A 25,000-nucleotide genomic window follows, 5' to 3' on the forward strand; every position below is an offset into this window, starting at 1 on the left:
CCACGAGGATATCTCCACTGACTCCTTTATAACCATTACATAAGTGATGGCTCCAGGAGGATATATCCACTAACTCCTCTATAACCATTACATAAGTGATGGCTCCAGGAGGATATCTCCACTAACTCCTCTATAACCATTACATAAGTGATGGCTCCAGGAGGATATCTCCACTGACTCTATAACCATTACTTAAGTGATGGCTCCAGGAGGATATCTCCACTGACTCCTCTATAACCATTACATAAGTGATGGCTCCACGAGGATATCTCCACTGACTCCTTTATAACCATTACATAAGTGATGGCTCCAGGAGGATATATCCACTAACTCCTCTATAACCATTACATAAGTGATGGCACCACGAGGATATATCCACTAACTCCTCTATAACCATTACATAAGTGATGGCTCCAGGAGGATATCTCCACTGACTCCTCTATAACCATTACATAAGTGATGGCTCCAGGAGGATATCTCCACTGACTCCTCTATAACCATTACATAAGTGATGGCTCCAGGAGGATATCTCCAATAACTCCTCTATAACCATTACATAAGTGATGGCTCCACGAGGATATCTCCACTGACTCCTTTATAACCATTACATAAGTGATGGCTCCAGGAGGATATCTCCACTGACTCCTCTATAACCATTACATAAGTGATGGCTCCAGGAGGATATCTCCACTGACTCCTCTATAACCATTACATAAGTGATGGCTCCACGAGGATATCTCCACTGACTCCTCTATAACCATTACATAAGTGATGGCTCCACGAGGATATCTCCACTGACTCCTTTATAACCATTACATAAGTGATGGCTCCAGGAGGATATCTCCACTGACTCCTCTATAACCATTACATAAGTGATGGCTCCAGGAGGATATTTCCCTCCACTCCCCTATAATCATTACATAAGTGATGGCTCCAGGAGGATATCTCCACTAACTCCTCTATAACCATTACATAAGTGATGGCTCCAGGAGGATATCTCCACTGACTCCTCTATAACCATTACATAAGTGATGGCTCCACGAGGATATCTCCACTGACTCCTTTATAACCATTAGATAAGTGACGGCTCCACGAGGATATCTCCACTGACTCCTTTATAACCATTAGATAAGCGATGGCTCCAGGAGGATATTTCCCTCCACTCCGCTATAACCATTCATAAGTGATGGCTCCAGGAGGATATCTCCACTGACTTCCCTATAACCATCACATAAGTGATGTCTCCAGGAGGATATTTCCCTTCACTCTTCTTTAACCATTGCATAAGTGACGGCTCCAGGAGGATATCTCCACTGACTCCTCTATAACCATTACATAAGTGACGGCTCCAGGAGGATCTCTCCACTGACTCCTCTATAACCATGACATAAGTGACGGCTCCAGGAGGATATCTCCACTAACTGATCTATAACCATTACATAAGTGAAAGCTCCAGGAAGATATATCCACTAGCTCCTCTATAACCATTATATAAGTGACAGTGCCAGGAGGATATCTCCACTGACTCCCCTATAACCATTACATAAGTGACGGCTCCAGGAGGATCTCTCCACTGACTCCTCTATAACCATTACATAAGTGACGGCTCCAGGAGGATCTCTCCACTGACTCCTCTATAAACCATTATATAAGTGACGGCTCCAGGAGGATATCTCCACTGACTCCTCTATAACCATTATATAAGTGACGGCTCCAGGAGGATATCTCCACTAACTCCTCTATAACCATTATATAAGTGACAGCTCCAGGAGGATATCTCCACTGACTCCTATATATCCATTACATAAGTGATGGATCCAGGAGGATATCTCCATTGACTCCTGTATAACCATTATATAAGTGACGGCTCCAGGAGGATATCTCCACTGACTCCTCTATAACCATTATATAAGTGACAGCTCCAGGAGGATATCTCCACTGACTCCTATATATCCATTACATAAGTGATGGATCCAGGAGGATATCTCCATTGACTCCTGTATAACCATTACATAAGTGACAGCTCCAGGAGGATATCTACGCTGACTCCTCTATAACTATAACATAAGTGATAGCTCCAGGAGGATATCTCCACTGACTCCCCTATAACCATTACATAAGTGACAGCTCCAGGAGGATCTCTCCACTGACTCCTCTATAACCATTACATAAGTGACGGTTCCAGGAGGATCTCTCCACTGACTCCTCTATAACCATTACATAAGTGACAGCTCCAGGAGGATATCTCCACTAACTCCTCTTTAACCATTACATAAGTGACAGCTCCAGGAGGATCTCTCCACTAACTCCTCTATAACCATTACATAAGTGACAGCTCCAGGAGGATATCTCCACTAACTCCTCTATAACCATTACAAAAGTGATGGCTCCAGGAGGATCTCTCCACTGACTCCTCTATAACCATTACATAAGTGACGACTCCAGGAGGATATCTCCACTGACTCCTATATATCCATTACATAAGTGATGGATCCAGGAGGATATCTCCATTGACTCCTCTATAACCATTACATAAGTGACAGCTCCAGGAGGATATCTACGCTGACTCCTCTATAACCATTACATGAGTGACAGCTCCAGGAGGATATCTCCACTAACTCCTCTTTAACCATTACATAAGTGACAGCTCCAGGAGGATATCTCCACTAACTCCTCTATAACCATTACAAAAGTGACGGCTCCAGGAGGATATCTCCACTGACTCCTCTATAACCATTACATAAGTGACGGCTCCAGGAGGATCTCTCCACTGACTCCTCTATAACCATTACATAAGTGACAGCTCCAGGAGGATATCTCCACTGACTCCTCTGTAACCATTACATGAGTGACAGCTCCAGGAGGATAACTCCTCTATAACCATTACAAAAGTGATGGCTCCAGGAGGATATCTCCACTGACTCCTCTTTAACCATTACATAAGTGACAGCTCCAGGAGGATCTCTCCACTGACTCCTCTATAACCATTACATAAGTGACAGCTCCAGGAGGATATCTCCACTGACTCCTCTTTAACCATTACATAAGTGACAGCTCCAGGAGGATATCTCCATTGACTCCTCTTTAACCATTACATAAGTGACAGCTCCAGGAGGATCTCTCCACTGACTCCTCTTTAACCATTACATAAGTGACGGCTCCACGAGGATATCTCCACTGACTCCTCTTTAACCATTACATAAGTGACAGCTCCAGGAGGATATCTCCACTGACTCCTCTTTAACCATTACATAAGTGACAGCTCCAGGAGGATATCTCCACTAACTCCTCTTTAACCATTACATAAGTGACAGCTCCAGGAGGATCTCTCCACTGACTCCTCTATAACCATTACATAAGTGACAGCTCCAGGAGGATATCTCCACTAACTCCTCTTTAACCATTACATAAGTGACAGCTCCAGGAGGATATCTCCACTCACTCCTCTATAACCATTACATAAGTGACGGCTCCAGGAGGATCTCTCCACTGACTTCCCTATAACTATTACATAAGTGACGGCTCCAGGAGGATATCTCCACTAACTCCTCTATAACCATTACATAAGTGATGGCTCCAGGAGGATATTTCTCTCCGCTCCTCTATAACCATTACATAAGTGACGGCTCCAGGAGGATATCTCCAATGACTCCTTCATAACCATTAGATAAGTGACAGCTCCAGGAGGATATTTCCCTCCACTCCTCTATAACCATTACATAAGTGACGGCTCCAGGAGGATATCTCCACTGACTCCCCTATAACCATTATATAATTGATGACGCCCGGAGGACATCTCCTCTACTTCTCCATAAACTTGTTCACTGATGAGATGCTACCTGAAGGGACTAGGAATAAATGCCTGTCAGAGAGCTGCTATCCACTCTGGTTGTTCTGACAGATGCTGTCAGCTCTTGTTTTCTGCTCCAACCAGAGAAAACTTCCACATCAACAATGGTCTTTTAAAAAACAAAATTACTGGCTTCAGGACTCTGCATTTAGTGAACTGATGACTGCTAGAGAACGGTCTCTTCTGTAGGAGGATATCTCAACTGACTCCTCTATAACCATTACATAAGTGACGGCTCCAGGAGGATATCTCCACTGACTCCTCTATAACCATTACATAAGTGACGGCTCCAGGAGGATACCTCCACTGACTCCTCTATAACCATTACATAAGTGACGGCTCCAGGAGGATATCTCCACTGACTCCTTTATAACCATTAAATAAGTGACAGCTCCAGGAGGATATCTCCACTGACTCCCCTATAACCATTACATAAGTGATGGCTCCAGGAGGATATTTCCCTCCACTCCTCTATAACCATTACATAAGTGGTGGTTCCACGAGGATATCTCCACTGACTCCTTTATAAACATTAGATAAGTGACAGCTCCAGGAGGATATCTCCACTGACTCCCCTATAACCATTACATAAGTGGTGGCTCCAGGAGGATATTTCCCTCCGCTCCTCTATAACCATTACATAAGTGATGGCTCCAGGAGGATATCGCCACTGACTCCCCTATAACCATTACATAAGTGATGGCTCCAGGAGGATATCTCCACTGACTCCTCTATAACCATTACATAAGTGACGGCTCCATGAGGATATTTCCACTGACTCCTCTATAACCATTACATAAGTGACGGCTCCAATAGGATATCTCCACTGACTCCTCTATAACCATTACATAAGTGATGGCTCCAGGAGAATATCTCCACTGACTCCTCTATAACCATTACATAAGTGACGGCTCCAGGAGGATGTTTCCCTCCACTCCCCTATAACCATTACATAAGTGACGGCTCCAATAGGATATCTCCACTGACTCCTCTATAACCATTACATAAGTGACGGCTCCAGGAGGATCTCTCCACTGACTCCTCTATAACCATTACATAAGTGACGGTTCCAGGAGGATATCTCCACTGACTCCTCTATAACCATTACATAAGTGATGGTTCCAGGAGGATATCTCCACTGACTCCTCTATAACCATTACATAAGTGACGGTTCCAGGAGGATATCTCCACTGACTCCTCTATAACCATTACATAAGTGATGGTTCCAGGAGGATATCTCCACTGACTCCTCTATAACCATTACATAAGTGATGGTTCCAGGAGGATATCTCCACTGACTCCTCTATAACCATTACATAAGTGACGGTTCCAGGAGGATATCTCCACTGACTCCTCTATAACCATTACATAAGTGATGGTTCCAGGAGGATATCTCCACTGACTCCTCTATAACCATTACATAAGTGACAGCTCCACAAAGATATCTCCCTCCGCTCCTCCAACACCATTATATAAGTGACGGCTCCAGAAAGATATCTCTACTGATTCCTCTGTAACCATTACATAAGTGATGGCTCCAGAAGGATATCTCCACTGATTCCCCTATAACCATTACATAAGTGACGGCTCCAGGAGGATATCTCCACTGACACCCCTATAACCATTACATAAGTGATGGCTCCAGGAGGATATTTCCCTCCACTCCCCTATAACTATTATATAAGTGAAGGCTCCAGGATATCTCCACTAACTCCTCTATAACTATTACATAAGTGATGGCTCCAGGAGGATATCTCCACTGACTCCTCTAAAACCATTACATAAGCGATGGCTCCAGGAGGATATTTCCCTCCACTCCCCTATAACTATTACATACGTGATGGCTCCAGGAGGATATCTCCACTGACTCCTCTATAACCATTACATAAGTGATGGCTCCAGGGGGATATCTCCACTAACTCCTCTATAACTTTTACATAAGTGATGGCTCCAGGAGGATATCTCCACTGACTCCTCTAAAACCATTAAATAAGTGATGGCTCCAGGAGGATATCTCCACTGACTCCTCTATAACCATTACATAAGTGATGGCTCCAGGAGGATATCTCCACTGACTCCTCTATAACTATTACATAAGTGATGGCTCCAGGAGGATATCTCCACTAACTCCTCTATAACTATTACATAAGTGATGGCTCCAGGAGGATATCTCCACTAACTCCTCTATAACTATTACATAAGTGATGGCTCCAGGAATATATCTCCACTAACTCCTCTATAACTATTACATAAGTGATGGCTCCAGGAGGATATCTCCACTGACTCCCCTATAACCATTACTTAAGTGACGGCTCCAGGAGGATATCTCCACTGACTCCTTCATAACCATTATAAAAGTGACGGCTCCAGGAGGATATCTCCACTGACTCCTTTACATTATATAAGTGATTGCTCCAGGAGGATATCTCCACTGACTCCTCTATAACCATTATATAAGTGACGGCTCCAGGAGGATATCTCCACTAACTCCTCTATAACCAATACATAAGTGGTGGTTCCACGAGGATATCTCCACTGACTCATCTATAACCATTACATAAGTGACAGCTCCAGGAGGATATCTCCACTAACTCCTCTCTAACCATTACAAAAGTGACGGCTCCAGGAGGATATCTCCACTGACTCCTCTATAACCATTACAAAAGTGACGGCTCCAGGAGGATATCTAAACTAACTCCTTTATAACCATTAGATAAGTGACAGCTCCAGGAGGATATCTCCACTGACTCCCCTATAACCATTACATAAGTGATGGATCCAGGAGGATATCTCCACTGACTCCTTTATAACCATTAGATAAGTGACAGCTCCAGGAGGATATCTCCACTGACTCCCCTATAACCATTACATAAGTGATGGCTCCAGGAGGTTATTTACCTCCACTCCTCTATAACCATTACATAAGAATCATAGAATCATAGAAACGTAGATTTGGAAGGGACCTCCTGGGCCATCTGGTCCAACCCCCTGCTCAAAGAAGGATTCGCTAAATCATCCCAGTCAGATGTCTGTCCAGCCTCTGTTTGAAGACTTCCATTGAAGGAGAACTCACCACTTCTCGTGGCAGCCTGTTCCACTCATTGATCACTCTAACTGTCAAAAAGAGATGGCTCCAGGAGGATATCTCCACTGACTCCTCTATAACCATTACATAAGCGACGGTTCCAGGAGGATATTTCCCTCCACTCCACTATAACCATTACATAAGTGATGGCTCCAGGAGGATATTTCCCTCCACTCCCCTATAACCATTACATAAGTGATGGCTCCAGGAGGATATCTCCACTGACTCCTCTATAAACCATTATGTAAGTGACGGCTCCAGGAGGATCTCTCCATTGACTCCTCTATAACCATTACATAAGTGACAGCTCCAGGAGGATATCTACACTGACTCCTCTATAACCATTACATAAGTGACAGCTCCAGGAGGATATCTCCACTCACTCCTCTATAACCATTACATAAGTGACAGCTCCAGGAGGATATCTCCACTGACTCCTCTATAAACCATTATGTAAGTGACGGCTCCAGGAGGATCTCTCCACTAACTCCTCTATAACCATAACATAAGTGAAGGATCCAATAGGATATTTCCCTCCACTCCCCCATAAGCATTACATAAGTGATGGTTCCAGGAGGATGTTTCCCTCCTCTATAACCATTACATAACTGACAGCTCCAATAGGATATCTCCACTGACTCCTTTATAACCATTAAATAAGTGACAGCTCCAGGAGGATATCTCCACTGACTCCCCTATAACCATTACATAAGTGAAGGCTCCAGAAGGATATTTCCCTCCACTCCTCTATAACCATTACATAATTGACGGCTCCAGGAGGATATCTCCACTGACTCCCCTATAACCATTATATAATTGATGACGCCAGGAGGACATCTCCTCTACTTCTCCATAAACTTGTTCACTGATGAGATGCTATCTGAAGGGACTAGGAATAAATGCCTGTCAGAGAGCTGCTATCCACTCTGGTTCTTCTGACAGATGCTGTCAGCTCTTGTTTTCTGCTCCAACCAGAGAAAACTTCCACATCAACAATGGCCTTTTAAAAAACAAAATTACTGGCTTCAGGACTCTGCATTTAGTGAACTGATGACTGCTAGAGAACGGTCTCTTCTGTAGGAGCATATCTCAACTGACTCCTCTATAACCATTACATAAGTGACGGCTCCAGGAGGATCTCTCCACTGACTCCTCTATAACCATTACATAAGTGATGGTTCCAGGAGGATATCTCCACTGACTCCTCTATAACCATTACATAAGTGACGGCTCCAGGAGGATATCTCCACTGACTCCTCTATAACCATTACATAAGTGATGGTTCCAGGAGGATATCTGCACTGACTCCTCTATAACCATTACATAAGTGATAGCTCCAGGAGGATATCTCCACTAACTCCTCTATAACCATTACATAAGTGACGGCTCCAATAGGATATCTCCACTGACTCCTTTATAACTATTAAATAAGTGACGGCTCCAGAAGGATATCTCCACTGACTCCCCTATAACCATTACATAAGTGATGGCTCCAGAAGGATATTTCCCTCCACTCCTCTATAACCATTACATAATTGACGGCTCCAGGAGGATATCTCCACTGACTCCCCTATAACCATTACATAATTGATGACGCCAGGAGGACATCTCCTCTACTTCTCCATAAACTTGTTCACTGATGAGATGCTACCTGAAGGGACTAGGAATAAATGCCTGTCAGAGAGCTGCTATCCACTCTGGTTCTTCTGACAGATGCTGTCAGCTCTTGTTTTCTGCTCCAACCAGAGAAAACTTCCACATCAACAATGGCCTTTTAAAAAACAAAATTACTGGCTTCAGGACTCTGCATTTAGTGAACTGATGACTGCTAGAGAACGGTCTCTTCTGTAGGAGGATATCTCAACTGACTCCTCTGTAACCATTACATAAGTGACGGCTCCAGGAGGATCTCTCCACTGACTCCTCTATAACCATTACATAAGTGACGGCTCCAATAGGATATCTCCACTGACTCCTCTATAACTATTACATAAGTGATGGTTCCAGGAGGATATCTCCTCTGACTCCTCTATAACCATTACATAAGTGACAGCTCCAGGAAGATATCTACACTGACTCCTCTATAAACATTACATAAGTGACAGCTCCAATAGGATATCTCCACTGACTCCTCTATAACCATTACATAAGTGACTGCTCCAGGAGGATATCTCCACTAACTCCTCTTTATCCATTATATAAGTGATGGCTCCAGGAGGATATTTCCCTCCACTCCCCTATAAACATTACATAAGTGACAGCAGCTCCAGGAGGATATCTCCACTAACTCCCCTATAACCATTACATAAGTGACAACTCCAGAAGGATATCTCCACTAACTCCTCTATAACCATTACATAAGTGATGGCTCCAGGAGGATATTTCCCTCCACTCCCCTATAATCATTACATAAGTGATGGCTCCAGGAGGATATCTCCACTAACTCCTCTATAACCATTACATAAGTGATGGCTCCAGGAGGATATCTCCACTGACTCCTCTATAACCATTACATAAGTGATGGCTCCAGGAGGATATCTCCACTGACTCCTCTATAACCATTACATAAGTGATGGCTCCAGGAGGATATCTCCACTGACTCCTCTATAACCATTACATAAGTGACGGCTCCACGAGGATATCTCCACTGACTCCTCTATAACTATTACATAAGTGACGGCTCCAGGAGGATATCTCCACTGACTCCTTTATAACCATTAGATAAGTGACGGCTCCACGAGGATATCTCCACTGACTCCTTTATAACCATTAGATAAGTGATGGCTCCAGGAGGATATCTCCACTGACTCCCCTATAACCATTACATAAGTGATGGCTCCAGGAGGATATCTCCACTGACTCCTCTATAACCATTACATAAGTGACGGCTCCAGGAGGATATCTCCACTGACTCCTTTATAACCATTAGATAAGTGACGGCTCCACGAGGATATCTCCACTGACTCCTTTATAACCATTAGATAAGTGATGGCTCCAGGAGGATATCTCCACTGACTCCCCTATAACCATTACATAAGTGATGGTTCCAGGAGGATATCTCCACTGACTCCTCTATAACCATTACATAAGTGACGGCTCCAGGAGGATATCTCCACTGACTCTTCTATAACCATTACATAAGTGACGGCTCCAATAGGATATCTCCACTGACTCTTCTATAACCATTACATAAGTGACGGTTCCAGGAGGATATCTCCAATGACTCCTCTATAACTATTACATAAGTGATGGTTCCAGGAGGATGTCTCCACTGACTCCTCTATAACCATTACATAAGTGACGGCTCCAGGAGGATATCTCCACTGACTCCTCTATAACCATTACATAAGTGATGGTTCCAGGAGGATATCTCCACTGACTCCTCTATAATCATTATATAAGTGACGGCTCCAGGAGGATATCTCCAATGACTCCTCTATAACCATTACATAAGTGATAGCTCCAGGAGGATCTCTCCACTAACTCCTCTATAACCATTACATAAGTGACGGCTCCAATAGGATATCTCCACTAACTCCTCTATAACTATTACATAAGTGATGGCTCCAGGAGGATATCTCCACTAACTCCTCTATAACTATTACATAAGTGATGGCTCCAGGAGGATATCTCCACTGACTCCCCTATAACCATTACTTAAGTGACGGCTCCAGGAGGATATCTCCACTGACTCCTTCATAACCATTATAAAAGTGACGGCTCCAGGAGGATATCTCCACTGACTCCTTTACATTATATAAGTGATTGCTCCAGGAGGATATCTCCACTGACTCCTCTATAACCATTATATAAGTGACGGCTCCAGGAGGATATCTCCACTAACTCCTCTATAACCAATACATAAGTGGTGGTTCCACGAGGATATCTCCACTGACTCATCTATAACCATTACATAAGTGACAGCTCCAGGAGGATATCTCCACTAACTCCTCTCTAACCATTACAAAAGTGACGGCTCCAGGAGGATATCTCCACTGACTCCTCTATAACCATTACAAAAGTGACGGCTCCAGGAGGATATCTAAACTAACTCCTTTATAACCATTAGATAAGTGACAGCTCCAGGAGGATATCTCCACTGACTCCCCTATAACCATTACATAAGTGATGGATCCAGGAGGATATCTCCACTGACTCCTTTATAACCATTAGATAAGTGACAGCTCCAGGAGGATATCTCCACTGACTCCCCTATAACCATTACATAAGTGATGGCTCCAGGAGGTTATTTACCTCCACTCCTCTATAACCATTACATAAGAATCATAGAATCATAGAAACGTAGATTTGGAAGGGACCTCCTGGGCCATCTGGTCCAACCCCCTGCTCAAAGAAGGATTCGCTAAATCATCCCAGTCAGATGTCTGTCCAGCCTCTGTTTGAAGACTTCCATTGAAGGAGAACTCACCACTTCTCGTGGCAGCCTGTTCCACTCATTGATCACTCTAACTGTCAAAAAGAGATGGCTCCAGGAGGATATCTCCACTGACTCCTCTATAACCATTACATAAGCGACGGTTCCAGGAGGATATTTCCCTCCACTCCACTATAACCATTACATAAGTGATGGCTCCAGGAGGATATTTCCCTCCACTCCCCTATAACCATTACATAAGTGATGGCTCCAGGAGGATATCTCCACTGACTCCTCTATAAACCATTATGTAAGTGACGGCTCCAGGAGGATCTCTCCATTGACTCCTCTATAACCATTACATAAGTGACAGCTCCAGGAGGATATCTACACTGACTCCTCTATAACCATTACATAAGTGACAGCTCCAGGAGGATATCTCCACTCACTCCTCTATAACCATTACATAAGTGACAGCTCCAGGAGGATATCTCCACTGACTCCTCTATAAACCATTATGTAAGTGACGGCTCCAGGAGGATCTCTCCACTAACTCCTCTATAACCATAACATAAGTGAAGGATCCAATAGGATATTTCCCTCCACTCCCCCATAAGCATTACATAAGTGATGGTTCCAGGAGGATGTTTCCCTCCTCTATAACCATTACATAACTGACAGCTCCAATAGGATATCTCCACTGACTCCTTTATAACCATTAAATAAGTGACAGCTCCAGGAGGATATCTCCACTGACTCCCCTATAACCATTACATAAGTGAAGGCTCCAGAAGGATATTTCCCTCCACTCCTCTATAACCATTACATAATTGACGGCTCCAGGAGGATATCTCCACTGACTCCCCTATAACCATTATATAATTGATGACGCCAGGAGGACATCTCCTCTACTTCTCCATAAACTTGTTCACTGATGAGATGCTACCTGAAGGGACTAGGAATAAATGCCTGTCAGAGAGCTGCTATCCACTCTGGTTCTTCTGACAGATGCTGTCAGCTCTTGTTTTCTGCTCCAACCAGAGAAAACTTCCACATCAACAATGGCCTTTTAAAAAACAAAATTACTGGCTTCAGGACTCTGCATTTAGTGAACTGATGACTGCTAGAGAACGGTCTCTTCTGTAGGAGCATATCTCAACTGACTCCTCTATAACCATTACATAAGTGACGGCTCCAGGAGGATCTCTCCACTGACTCCTCTATAACCATTACATAAGTGATGGTTCCAGGAGGATATCTCCACTGACTCCTCTATAACCATTACATAAGTGACGGCTCCAGGAGGATATCTCCACTGACTCCTCTATAACCATTACATAAGTGATGGTTCCAGGAGGATATCTGCACTGACTCCTCTATAACCATTACATAAGTGATAGCTCCAGGAGGATATCTCCACTAACTCCTCTATAACCATTACATAAGTGACGGCTCCAATAGGATATCTCCACTGACTCCTTTATAACTATTAAATAAGTGACGGCTCCAGAAGGATATCTCCACTGACTCCCCTATAACCATTACATAAGTGATGGCTCCAGAAGGATATTTCCCTCCACTCCTCTATAACCATTACATAATTGACGGCTCCAGGAGGATATCTCCACTGACTCCCCTATAACCATTACATAATTGATGACGCCAGGAGGACATCTCCTCTACTTCTCCATAAACTTGTTCACTGATGAGATGCTACCTGAAGGGACTAGGAATAAATGCCTGTCAGAGAGCTGCTATCCACTCTGGTTCTTCTGACAGATGCTGTCAGCTCTTGTTTTCTGCTCCAACCAGAGAAAACTTCCACATCAACAATGGCCTTTTAAAAAACAAAATTACTGGCTTCAGGACTCTGCATTTAGTGAACTGATGACTGCTAGAGAACGGTCTCTTCTGTAGGAGGATATCTCAACTGACTCCTCTGTAACCATTACATAAGTGACGGCTCCAGGAGGATCTCTCCACTGACTCCTCTATAACCATTACATAAGTGACGGCTCCAATAGGATATCTCCACTGACTCCTCTATAACTATTACATAAGTGATGGTTCCAGGAGGATATCTCCTCTGACTCCTCTATAACCATTACATAAGTGACAGCTCCAGGAAGATATCTACACTGACTCCTCTATAAACATTACATAAGTGACAGCTCCAATAGGATATCTCCACTGACTCCTCTATAACCATTACATAAGTGACTGCTCCAGGAGGATATCTCCACTAACTCCTCTTTATCCATTATATAAGTGATGGCTCCAGGAGGATATTTCCCTCCACTCCCCTATAAACATTACATAAGTGACAGCAGCTCCAGGAGGATATCTCCACTAACTCCCCTATAACCATTACATAAGTGACAACTCCAGAAGGATATCTCCACTAACTCCTCTATAACCATTACATAAGTGATGGCTCCAGGAGGATATCTCCATTGACTCCTCTATAACCAACCATTACATAAGTGATGGCTCCAGGAGGATATTTCCCTCCACTCCCCTATAATCATTACATAAGTGATGGCTCCAGGAGGATATCTCCACTAACTCCTCTATAACCATTACATAAGTGATGGCTCCAGGAGGATATCTCCACTGACTCCTCTATAACCATTACATAAGTGATGGCTCCAGGAGGATATCTCCACTGACTCCTCTATAACCATTACATAAGTGATGGCTCCAGGAGGATATCTCCACTGACTCCTCTATAACCATTACATAAGTGACGGCTCCACGAGGATATCTCCACTGACTCCTCTATAACTATTACATAAGTGACGGCTCCAGGAGGATATCTCCACTGACTCCTTTATAACCATTAGATAAGTGACGGCTCCACGAGGATATCTCCACTGACTCCTTTATAACCATTAGATAAGTGATGGCTCCAGGAGGATATCTCCACTGACTCCCCTATAACCATTACATAAGTGATGGCTCCAGGAGGATATCTCCACTGACTCCTCTATAACCATTACATAAGTGACGGCTCCAGGAGGATATCTCCACTGACTCCTTTATAACCATTAGATAAGTGACGGCTCCACGAGGATATCTCCACTGACTCCTTTATAACCATTAGATAAGTGATGGCTCCAGGAGGATATCTCCACTGACTCCCCTATAACCATTACATAAGTGATGGTTCCAGGAGGATATCTCCACTGACTCCTCTATAACCATTACATAAGTGACGGCTCCAGGAGGATATCTCCACTGACTCTTCTATAACCATTACATAAGTGACGGCTCCAATAGGATATCTCCACTGACTCTTCTATAACCATTACATAAGTGACGGTTCCAGGAGGATATCTCCAATGACTCCTCTATAACTATTACATAAGTGATGGTTCCAGGAGGATGTCTCCACTGACTCCTCTATAACCATTACATAAGTGACGGCTCCAGGAGGATATCTCCACTGACTCCTCTATAACCATTACATAAGTGATGGTTCCAGGAGGATATCTCCACTGACTCCTCTATAATCATTATATAAGTGACGGCTCCAGGAGGATATCTCCAATGACTCCTCTATAACCATTACATAAGTGATAGCTCCAGGAGGATCTCTCCACTAACTCCTCTATAACCATTACATAAGTGACGGCTCCAATAGGATATCTCCACTGACTCCTTTATAACTATTAAATAAGTGACGGCTCCAGAAGGATATCTCCACTGACTCCCCTATAACCATTACATAAGTGATGGCTCCAGAAGGATATTTCCCTCCACTCCCCTATAACTATTACATAAGTGATGGCTCCAGGAGGATATCTCCACTGACTCCTCTATAACCATTACATAAGTGACGGCTCCAGGAGGATATCTCCACTGACTCCTCTATAACCATTACATAAGTGATGGCTCCAGGAGGATATCTCCACTGACTCCTCTATAACCATTACATAAGTGACAACTCCAGGAGGATTTCTCCACTGACTCCTCTATAACCATTACATAAGTGACTGCTCCAGGAGGATGCTTCCCTCCTCTCCTCTATAACCATTACATAAGTGATAGCTCCAGGAGGATATCTCCACTAACTCCTCTATAACCATTAAATAAGTGACAGCTCCAGGAGGATATCTCCACTGACTCCTCTATAACCATTACATAAGTGATGGCTCCAGAAGGATATTTCCCTCCACTCCTCTATAACCATTACATAAGTGATGGCTCCACGAGGATATCTCCACTAACTCCTCTATAATCATTACATAAGTGGTGGTTCCACGAGGATATCTCCACTGACTCCTTTATAAACATTAAATAAGTGACAGCTCCAGGAGGATATCTCCACTGACTCCTCTATAACCTTTACATAAGTGATGGCTCCAGGAGGATATCTCCACTAACTCCTCTATAATCATTACATAAGTGATGGTTCCACGAGGATATCTCCACTGATTCCTTTATAAACATTAGATAAGTGACAGCTCCAGGAGGATATCTCCACTGACTCCCCTATAACCATTACATAAGTGGTGGCTCCAGGAGGATATTTCCCTCCGCTTCTCTATAACCATTACATAAGTGATGGCTCCAGGAGGATATCTCCACTGACTCCTCTATAACCTTTATATAAGTGACGGCTCCAGGAGGATATCTCCACTGACTCCTTTGTAACCAGTATATACGTGACGGCTCCTGGAGGATATCTCCAGTGACTCCTTTATAACCATTACATAAGTGACGGCTGTAGGAGGATATCTCAACTGACTCCTCTATAACCATTACATAAGTGACGGCTCCAGGAGAATCTCTCCACTGACTCCTCTATAACCATTACATAAGTGATGGTTCCAGGAGGATATCTCCACTGACTCCTCTATAACCATTACATAAGTGACGGTTCCAGGAGGATATCTCCACTGACTCCTCTATAACCATTACATAAGTGATGGCTCCACGAGGATATCTCCACTAACTCCTCTATAATCATTACATAAGTGGTGGTTCCACGAGGATATCTCCACTGACTCCTTTATAAACATTAGATAAGTGACAGCTCCAGGAGGATATCTCCACTGACTCCTCTATAACCTTTACATAAGTGATGGCTCCAGGAGGATATCTCCACTAACTCCTCTATAATCATTACATAAGTGGTGGTTCCACGAGGATATCTCCACTGACTCCTTTATAAACATTAGATAAGTGACAGCTCCAGGAGGATATCTCCACTGACTCCCCTATAACCATTACATAAGTGGTGGCTCCAGGAGGATATTTCCCTCCGCTTCTCTATAACCATTACATAAGTGATGGCTCCAGGAGGATATCTCCACTGACTCCTCTATAACCTTTATATAAGTGACGGCTCCAGGAGGATATCTCCAATGACTCCTTTGTAACCAGTATATACGTGACGGCTCCTGGAGGATATCTCCAGTGACTCCTTTATAACCATTACATAAGTGACGGCTGTAGGAGGATATCTCAACTGACTCCTCTATAACCATTACATAAGTGACGGCTCCAGGAGAATCTCTCCACTGACTCCTCTATATCCATTACATAAGTGATGGTTCCAGGAGGATATCTCCACTGACTCCTCTATAACCATTAAATAAGTGACGGCTCCAGGAAGATATCTCCACTGACTCCTCTATAACCATTACATAAGTGACAGCTCCACAAAGATATCTCCCTCCGCTCCTCTATCACCATTATATAAGTGACGGCTCCAGGAGGATATCTCCCTCCATTCCCCTATAACCATTACATAAGTGACAGCTCCAGAAAGATATCTCTACTGATTCCTCTATAACCATTAGATAAGTGACAGCTCCAGGAGGATATCTCCACTGACTCCCCTATAACCATTATATAATTGATGACGCCAGGAGGACATCTCCTCTACTTCTCCATAAACTTGTTCACTGATGAGATGCTACCTGAAGGGACTAGGAATAAATGGCTGTCAGAGAGCTGCTATCCACTCTGGTTCTTCTGACAGATGCTGTCAGCTCTTGTTTTCTGCTCCAACCAGAGAAAACTTCCACATCAACAATGGCCTTTTAAAAAACAAAATTACTGGCTTCAGGACTCTGCATTTAGTGAACTGATGACTGCTAGAGAACGGTCTCTTCTGCTGAGCATGAGGTCTTCATATCATGGATTTAGGGCTCCAGAACATTCTCTGTCCATCCTTCATAAAAATCTTTATGTTACATTAACCATTTGTATAATTCACAGATTTCTTCAAGGGCAGGACCGTGTTCAATCACTGGCTGCCAGGGACATGTTACTGGAATGTCACCCTCCAGCTCGTATCAGAAGCCTCCTTTAACAAAAGCACCTTAGTGGAAAGCAGTGGAGTGGGGCACCCGCCACAGGAGCACAGGACGGGTGAGTGGCCCGAGAGTATGGCCATAAATGTATATACCGTATACACCGCACTATATACACAATATCATCACTGACTGTGTACATCAGTGATGAGCAGGGACAGCCGCCAATTCTGGTGCTTTGCTCCTCTTTTTGACAACCAGCCTTGCTAAAGAAGACAGCTGGGTCTGGTATTCTCAGGCTAGTAAGGGTAAGGGATCATGGATATTGCCCTCCCCCAGCCTAAAAATAGCAGCTCGCAGCTGCCCAGAAAAGGCACATCTATTAGAAATGCCAATTCTGCCGCTTTGCCCCGCTCTTCCCACATGCCCTGTAGCGGTGGCAAGTGGGGTCCATATTTGTGGGGTTGATGTCACATTTATTTTGTCCAGTGACATCAAGCCCAGAGGTTAGTAATGGAGAGGGGTCTATAAGATGCCCCCATTACTAACCACATAAACAAATGTAATAAAGACTCAGACAGAATAAGGTCTTTTATTTGAAATAAAATCTCTCCAACATTCTGTTTCCCACTTATTCAACAAAAATTTAAACAAAGCCTTTCCACTGATATTCCATTAATGGCCATGTTCCGCGATGATCTGGATCGTTTGGGGAGCAGTCTCATCAACACTCCTGCCGGATCACACTGAGCAGAGCGTGGGAATTACTGCCTGTGACAGGCGGTAACCTTAATGACGTCACCGCTAGTCACACGGAGCCATGTTCTCATGCTCTGCTCAGTGTGAGCCAGCTGGCATGGAGAGCGGTCACAGCAATGATGCAACCGCTGTACAAACCATCCAGATCGTCATGAGACGTAGCCGTTAATGGATTATTGTCGGAAAGGCGATGACAACTTTGCTTTTTGATTTTTGTGTAATAAATGGGTTAAAAATGGACTTTACTCTGCCTGTGTCTTTATTACAAGTAATGGGGGTGCCTTATAGATGCTTCTTCATTGCTAACCCGTGGGCTTGAAGTCAACAGCCATAAAACAGCTGACATCAACCCCACAACTATTACCCCATTTGCCACCGCATCAGGGCAAGTGGGAAGAGTGAGGATATGGATGCACCACTTCTGGGAAGGCTTAGGGATAATGTTCTTAGTCTGGGATGGGGCCAATATCCATGGCCCCTTCCTAGGCTATTAATATTAGCCTACAGTTGTCTGCGTAGCCTTTGCTGGTTAGTAACTATAGGGTGGACCTCACATCATTTTTTTGGGGGGGTCTCTCCTATAATAACCCCAGTAAAGGCAAATCAAACAAGTAGTGTCTAGTATCCACTTCATTACTAACCCCTGAGTTTGATGCCAGCTGACATCATTATATAGCTGACATCAACCCCACAAATATGGCTCCACTTGCCACCACCACAGTGTAAGTGGGAAAAGCCAGACAAAGTGCCCAAAGTGGTGCATCTAATAGATGCACCTTTTCTGGAGCAGCTGCGGGCTACTAATTTTAGGATGGGGAGGGCCAATATTCATGGCCCCTTCGCAGTCTGAAAATGGCATGAGGTCGCTCTATTTTTGCTAACTAGCCAAGATAAAGCTGAGGGCTGTATCTCGCAGCTGTCAGATTTACCTATGCTGGTTAGCAACAATAGAAGGACTGCACGTCATTCTTTTATTTTATTTATTGCACAGAAACCAGCTGGTGAATACTCTCATCATCATACACCTGCTCTCGCTGCTAGTCTCATCAGCCAATGCCTGTGACTGCCGGTCACAGCTGCTGGCTTACACACTGTCATCTGTGTGACAATGTGGGAACTGCAGCACTCTGACCAGCGGTATCGAACTTACCGCTGATTAGAGCTGGAGTTTCCCGCCCTGATGACAGATGACAGCATGTGATACGCCAGATGTTTGGGCCCCCCTGAACCAAACTTTTTTATTAATGTTCAGCTGAACCCGACGGACCCAAACATCCACGGGTCTGCCCATCAGTACTCAGCATATATTCCCGGTGTGCAGCTCTGGGGGAGAATAATTGAGTCATGCAAGGTTTAGTTATCTAGCAGTGGTTATCTGTATTGGGGATATCTAGTCGATGACTAGCCCATCAGTGTCACGCTTCTTAGCGCGGTAGCGCCAGATTAATTATTTTATAGGGCAGTGTTTAGGGCATTGGGGCCAGAATTGGGGACAGATGATAACTAGAGATGGGCGAACCCGAACAGTAAAGTTTGGCATCCGTACCGAACACCTACTGGTCGGAAACGGACAACGAACACTGACTTCACCAGAAAGTCAGTGTTACTGTTCGAGTTCGGCTGCCCAAACACCGGGTGTTTGTCATGCTGTCATATGCATGGCAACACTGCGCTCGCAGCAGTTCAGTCATCAGTGGTTCTCAGCCTGGACGGTCGCACCTTGGCACCATCCAGGTTGAAAACTGTTTTTCCCTAAGACATGGATTATGGCGTGGGACAGAACAACGGATAGGTGAGGTATATTGTTGTTTTTTAATTTTCGTTTATTACAGGAGATCGAGGGCTTCGGTGGAATAGGCGTTAGGTGAGTATAACTGTGTTTGTTATTTTTAAATAAAATGGAAAACTGTATTTAGTCTTCTTTCTAATAAATGACTTAATTCTGGCTGTGTCTGTATTTACCATATAACTATAGGATTAGTAAAGGATAGGTGTCTCATAGACACCTCTCCATTAAGTAATGTCCCACACTATCTGTGGACGGTGATTACTCGCTTTGCTGGTCATTAAGGCATATGCTGGGACATTCAGGGTTAAAAAGAAGTCCATCCGGTTTATTAAAGTACTGCATAAGCCGCTCCTCAGGAACCTAGTAGTATGCAGCAGCCAGTACACAGTCCATTACACATTCGGCTCTATAGCATAAACACAGTCTCTCACTGACCCCGGTCAGCATAACACGGATTCCTGTCCGTTACCTGTTGGTGTCGCTCACACAGGTTCTCAGATGCCTCTTCTCCTCAAAGGTATCCCACAAACAAGGGGTACAATGAGCACACTCACCTCATGGTGAGATATATGGGTAGCCTGATCCTCCCATCTCTCAGAGCTACCCATAACCTGGACCCAAGTGTGAACAACAACCACTTAGGGCTTACATACACTAAAGAAGAAATACTCTGACTTACATCAGGTAGGCGGGTGTACAGTTGGTGGAGTTCACTGGGATGTGGTTATATAAGTCTACCATATCCGGTAACTTCTCTGGCCACAGGCTACGCTCTTCCAGGGACAGAGTCTTCAACAGGTCTATTACTACCTGCTTCGTTTTCTCGCATAACCCGTTGGTCTGGGGATGATATGGTGTGGTTCTTATTTTCTTGCAGCCGCACAGGTTACAGAACTCCTGGAACACTTCTGCTTCAAAGACTGGGTCTTGATCGGTAAGCACTCGTTCAGGGTAACTGTGTGGGTGACAAAAGTGTTGTTGAAATGCTTTAGTTGCCGTCTTCGCCATCTGATCCTTCACTGGCACTTAGGGCCAGCTTCACGTGGTCCAAGGCTACCAGCTCAAGCGGTTGTTTGGTGACTATAGGCTGTAGGGGAGCCCTCTGGCATGGACCACATTCTCGACACCATTTCTCGATTGTTTTCCTCATGCCAACCCACTAGAATCGCTCACATAGCAGGGCTTCCAATTTCCTCCACCCGAAGTGTCCTGCTCCATCGAGGTACGCTTCTAAGACCATTGGCACATCCTGCTTTGGGACTAGCACCTGCCAGACCAGTTCGTGCGTTCGGGAGTTGACGCTTCTTTGACACAGCTTCCCCTCATAGATGAACAGCTTGCCCTTCTCCTTCCACAACTGTTGGATCTCTTGTGGAGCATCTGGACCAGGGTGCGAATCAACGTATTTCAGCAATTCCTTTACTAGGCGGACTGCCAGATCGCTGTCCTGCGTTTCTGCCCATCCATGGTGGGGCAGTGGGTTAAGAGTTGCCTCTTGCACGGCATAGTGCTTGTCCCTCACGCAGTGGGAGCACTGGGCCGCACAAGGCGGTGGAAGGCTGGTAACTCGATTTCTTCGAGTTCCTCCGGGTCTTCTCCCCCATCTGGCAAGTTGGGTATCCTAGACAGCGCATCAGCATTAGCGTTTTTATGCCCCCTGCCCGGTATTTGATGGTAAACTCGTAGTTGGACAGCCGAGCCATCCATCGCTGCACCTAGGTTCGCCGTTCCAAGGTGGGTTGGCAGATTATTATCCATATAAATGGTAAACTTCACTGAAGCCAGGGAGTGCTTGAAATGTTCTGTTACCGCCCAGACTATGGTGAGAAACTCCAGCTTAAAGGAACTATAGTTGTCGGGGCTCCTTTACATGGAACTAAGCTTCCTACTGGCGTAGGCAATCACTCTCTCTCTGCCTTGCTGTACCTGGGACAGCACTGCTCCCAATCCCATGTTGCTGGCGTCCATATAGAGTATAAAGGGTTGGCCATAATCGGGGTAGGCCAGGACTTCGTCTCCCGTAAGAGCCATCTTCAACCGAGTGAAGGATTCTTCTCTTTACTCCACTCAAACGGAGGACTCTGGTTCTTGGCCTTCTTGGACTGGCCTATTAAGAGGTCCTGCATGGATGCAGCTATCTTTGTGAAGCCCTTTATGAATCTTCCTTGATAGTGGAGGGTCTTGACTAGTCCTTGATCATGGTGACTTTTTCATGGTCTGGTGCCACACCTTCGGGGCTTACCACGTGACCTAGGTACTGCACCTTGGGCTTCAACAGGTGGCACTTGGATGGCTTTACTTTCAGGCCGAAACCGGATAAGGCCTCGAACACCTCAGCCAGGTGCTCCAGGTGGTCTTCGTACGTCTTTGAGTAGACGATGACATCGTCCAGATACAACAAAACAATTTCTAAGTTTTTATGTCCTAGGCAGCATTCCTTTAACCGCTGGAACATTCCCGGTGCATTGCAGAGCCTGAATGGCATGCAGTTGAACTCGCAGATTCCCATTGGTGTCGTAAACGCTGTCTTCTCTCTGTCTGCTACTGCCACGGGAACCTGCCAATACCAACTGGTGAGATCTAAAGTGGAGAAATAGTTAGCGGATCTCAGTGCAGCTAATGATTCCTCAATTCATTGTAACGGGTAGGCATCTTTATGTGTAATGTGGTTAATCTGTCTGTAGTCAACACACATCCTTATTGTACCATCTTTCTTTCTAACAAGGACTAACGGAGCTGCCCAGGGGCTACAACTATCTCTGATTACCCCAGCTTCTTTCATCTCCCGTAACATACCCTTTGCACATTGATAGTGAGCTGGGGGTACAGGCCGGTACCTCTCTTTAATGGGTGAATGATCTCCGGTGGGGATATGATGTTGGACCCCTTTTACCTGTCCAAAGTCTAAAGGATGGTTCGTAAAGACCCACTCTTATTCTCGAACCACCCGGTAAACCCCATGCTTTTGATGCAAAGGGGTGGAGTCAGCAGTACCTATGTGTAACTTCTGACACCAATCCTCCAGCTGCCTCTCAGAGCCATTGTCCTCCACCTGGTGGGATGGAAGCAGGGGTTCCACAGCCTTTATTGCATTATTACTGACAATGAACAGCTTAGCAAGGGTGGTATACGGGGGTAAATGGACCTCTTTCTCCCCACAATTCAGGATGCATATTGGTGCCCTCCCCGTGCGGACATCGACTACTCCTCTGGCTGTCAGGATGGTGGGTCTACTATCAGAGTACACGGGTTCTACCAGGGCCTGGTAATCTTGACCCCTGAGGCCTATTGCTGCCCGACACCAAATCAATATTTCAGTCCTAGGGGGTATTGCAATGGGGAATGGATCACTCACTCTGACACTGCTGACTTCTGCACCAGACAGCTCTACCTGTTGTCTCTGCATCAGGGCTCTGATTTCCTTTTGCAGGACCCGCTGCTGACTGGAGCTGGCGATCTCGGCTACCGGTTGCAACAAAACAATAATTTCTCCAAGACAATTCTCTATTACATTTGTGCCTAGAGTAATCATAGGATGGCATTCTTGTCTGTCAATATCAACTATAATCAAACCTTGCGACTGCAATTTTACTCAGCCAACCTTGATGGTCACCTCCTTATACCCCACCTGAGGCAAGGGCTGACCATTGCTGGCAAAGATGTTAAAGTGTTCATCTGGGCTGCGAGTAATGTCCAATACCGTTTAAAAAGGACATATGGCATTGTTGTCACCTGGGAGCCGGTGTCCAATAAAGCGTTCATCGGGATCCCATCAAGCATGACGGACAGGACCGTCTGTCCTCCCATGTACTTGTCTCGCCAGCTTTGTGGGCCCGGTCGTCTTACTCCTGGGGGGTTGGCCCTCTGCCCCAGGGGTTGCTTGTTTAAATTACAGAATCTTGCGATGTGTCCCACCTTGTTGCAGCGGCGACAGATGGGACGTCCATCCTAGTCGTAGCGATCGTTGTCTCTCCTCTGGTTGATGGGATTCTCCTCTGCCGTTGCCACAGAACGTCATCTGGACTGGAGGCCAGCTGGATCTTCTCCTTTGGGGACACTTGCATGGACTGCACGGTTTTGGTTAGTGCAGCCACACTTTTGGTCAGCTCCTGGACCTGGAGACGTAGGCCTACAGAGGAGTCATTATCTAGGGTCTGAGCATCAGCCTTCACGGGTGCCGGGGAAAATGATGCCGCCTCCTGGTGGTATGTGATAGCTGGGCGCTGGAGGGGTGCAGTGCCACTGGGAGTTGGTTCTCGCAGCACCCGAATAGCCCTGTCTTTAAATCGTGCAAAGTCCAGGTCTGGTTTTTGCAGGGCCATAATGCGTAGCTGTGTCCAGTGAGCGGTAGACAGGAGCCCCTCAGTAAACTGCTCAATTAGCAATCTGTCGTCGTCTTGCACACTGTCAGGGTCTACCTGTTTAATGGCCTGCAGCGCCTCTTTCAGGTTTAGGGCATAGTCCCGTACACTGTCCTGCGCCCTTTGTTTGCACCCGTTGAATTTCATTTTAATCTCCGCTGCAGTGCGGGTGTCAAATGTATCCTTCAGCCAGGGATTTGCCTAACAGTTCTTTTGTCGGTGTCCGGCCAGGACTTCACCTCCCTCTGGGTCGCACCGGTTAGCTGGCCAATAAGGATGCTGACTTTTTTGGCTCTCTGACAGGGGGTTCACTTCGAATAAACTATGCAGTCTCTCCTTAAAGTCACTCAGGGTGTGTGGCTCCCCTGAGTACTGAGTTAGGCAGGCCGCCCCTGGGATATATGGCATGGATAAAGGCATTACGGTGGCTGTGGCCGCGCCCGCCGCTGGATCCTCTCCTAGATTGGGCATCTCCTTCCCTTCTAGTGAATCTCAGCCAGGCTCTGGGTATCGTTACA

The 25,000-nt window shown here is 45.1% G+C and overlaps 1 protein-coding gene across 10 annotated transcripts in view; it reads left to right on the top strand.

Moving 5' to 3' along the window:
- Positions 1–25,000, top strand: part of PTPRO (protein tyrosine phosphatase receptor type O) — a 570,099-nt gene that overhangs the window by 215,727 nt on the left and 329,372 nt on the right. For 8 of the 10 annotated variants that reach the window (XM_073564603.1, XM_073564604.1, XM_073564609.1 and 5 more), the window contains one exon: positions 17,539–17,691. The exons of the other annotated variants lie outside the window; for them this stretch is intronic. In XM_073564603.1, the coding sequence (XP_073420704.1) occupies positions 17,539–17,691 (153 nt within the window). The remainder of the gene's footprint in view (positions 1–17,538; positions 17,692–25,000) is intronic. 10 annotated transcript variants of the gene reach the window in all.

The sequence above is a fragment of the Dendrobates tinctorius genome, unplaced genomic scaffold, assembly GCF_039654945.1.
Source record: "Dendrobates tinctorius isolate UK_male_01 unplaced genomic scaffold, ASM3965494v1 ptg000464l, whole genome shotgun sequence".
In the NCBI taxonomy this organism is placed as follows: Eukaryota; Metazoa; Chordata; class Amphibia; order Anura; family Dendrobatidae; genus Dendrobates; species Dendrobates tinctorius.